General features: G+C 32.5%; 1 protein-coding gene across 1 annotated transcript; it reads left to right on the plus strand.

Moving 5' to 3' along the window:
- The first annotated feature begins 867 nt into the window (after positions 1-867).
- Positions 868-1,821, plus strand: LOC126018205 (olfactory receptor 56A4). The gene has a single exon (XM_049780351.1). The coding sequence runs from the start codon at positions 868-870 to the stop codon at positions 1,819-1,821; it is 954 nt and encodes a 317-aa protein (XP_049636308.1).
- Positions 1,822-2,066: the final 245 nt, after the last annotated feature.

Consider the following 2,066-nt stretch of genomic DNA (forward strand, 5'->3'; position numbering starts at 1 on the left):
TACCCACTATATTTTCTCTCCAGCCCCTCATATTAGGAAATTTAAAATAAAACTTTTATTATATCAAACTATATTTCTCTTTTGGATCCTATAATAATATAATATATCCTGGTAGTCATAGATCTAAAGAAGTCATATATTTTCTAGTGATACAGGTAGACCTGACTTCTCTATTACCTATTCATTTCCTCTCTTGCAGGAAGGACAAGAACAGGTTATATGTATACAGCATATAGTTTATATATATATATATATATATATATATATATATATATATAGGGTTTACATAAGTGTTTCTCATTAAGAAAAGTTAAGTATCTAAGAGTATTATTTTATGTTTATATTTAGAAATTAGGTTATAATTTAGATTATATTAAATAATATTTGTAATTAGATAATATTTTAGTAAAGATGTCTAAGAGAATAAACTGTAAATTTGTAGTTTCTATTTATGACTTTGCCACTGTGATCTTAGCAAAGTGACTTTAATTACCTTTGCCTATTAATTACTCTTTAAATTTGGAATAACTAGCACTTACTTGTAAAGAGCACAGTTGTGCAATATATCAAAAATGTTGTGAGACTTTAAGAGTAAGACTCATAAATAAAATTACATAGATAACCAGGAAATAATGTTATATTTCAATATAGTATTTTTGATGATTCATAAGATTGTATTATTCAATTTAGAAAATTGTTAACAGAATGATTAACTTTATTTAGTATCTAAAACAGTGCCTCAAAATAGCTATCATTTTTTGAAATAATTTGTTGGAAAAAGAACAACTTCCTCAGATGTGTTTATTTATCTGTATGGGTTTATTCTTGCCCTAATTTCCAAGGTTTTCTGAAGTTTCATTTGTGATTATGATACAGCACATGGCATCACAGAGCAACAACTCCTATACACCAATCTCTGAGTTCCTTCTTATCTGCTTCCCTAATTACCAGAATTGGCAGCATTGGCTTTCTTTGCCGCTCAGCCTTCTCTTCCTCTTGGCCATGGCGGCCAATGCCACACTTCTGATAACGATCTGGTTGGATTCCTCTCTGCATGAACCTATGTATTACCTGCTCAGCCTTCTCTCTCTGCTGGACATTGTGCTCTGTCTTACAGTTATACCTAAGGTTTTGGACATTTTTTTGTTTGACAACAAATCTATCAGTTTCTCTGCTTGCTTCCTACAAATGTTTGTCATGAACAGTTTTCTGACTATGGAGTCTTGCACATTTATGGTCATGGCCTATGACCGCTATGTGGCTATCTGCCACCCACTCAGGTATTCATCTATTATTACTGACCAATTTGTAGCTAGAGCCACCATTTTTGTTGTAGCTCGGAATTGCCTTCTCACTATGCCTATTCCAATACTTTCTTCCAGACTTAGATACTGTGCAGATAATATTATTAAAAATTGCATCTGCACTAACCTATCTGTGTCTAAACTCTCTTGTGATAATATCACTTTCAATCGAATCTACCAGTTTGTGGTAGGGTGGACTTTACTGGGTTCTGATCTCTTGCTTATTATTCTTTCCTACTCTTTCATCTTGAAAGCTGTACTGAAGATCAAAGCTGAGGGAGCTATGGCCAAAGCTCTAGGCACTTGTGGGTCTCATTTTATACTAATTCTCTTCTTCAGCACAGTCTTACTAGTTTTGGTCATCACTAATCTGGCCAGGAAAAAAATTCCCCCAGATGTTCCCATCCTGCTCAACATCCTGCATCATCTCATCCCCCCAGCTCTGAACCCAATTGTTTATGGTGTCAGAACAAAAGAAATTAAGCAGGGAATTAAGAAACTGATGAGAAAGTTATAATGAAAAAAAACTGGTAAATCTCAATCTTAAACACAGAAATTGTTAATGGGTAATTTTTTGGGTGATGTATAGAGGATTTAAATAGTTAACGAATGAATAAGATTGTAATTGGATTCACCATTTTTTTGATATGATGATATTTATAATATGGATTCAGTTTTCTATTGTATTGACTAAAAAATATAAGAATGCAAGATATAAAAACATTCTATTATCTTTTCATTGTGGCTTACTCCAATTTTCTT

This window comes from Suncus etruscus, chromosome 9, assembly GCF_024139225.1.
Source record: "Suncus etruscus isolate mSunEtr1 chromosome 9, mSunEtr1.pri.cur, whole genome shotgun sequence".
Taxonomy (NCBI): domain Eukaryota; kingdom Metazoa; phylum Chordata; class Mammalia; order Eulipotyphla; family Soricidae; genus Suncus; species Suncus etruscus.

Bases quoted from the DNA above. Each gene is read 5' to 3' on its own strand.
- LOC126018205 (XM_049780351.1), top strand. From the start codon at position 868: ATGATACAGCACATGGCATCACAGAGCAACAACTCCTATACACCAATC.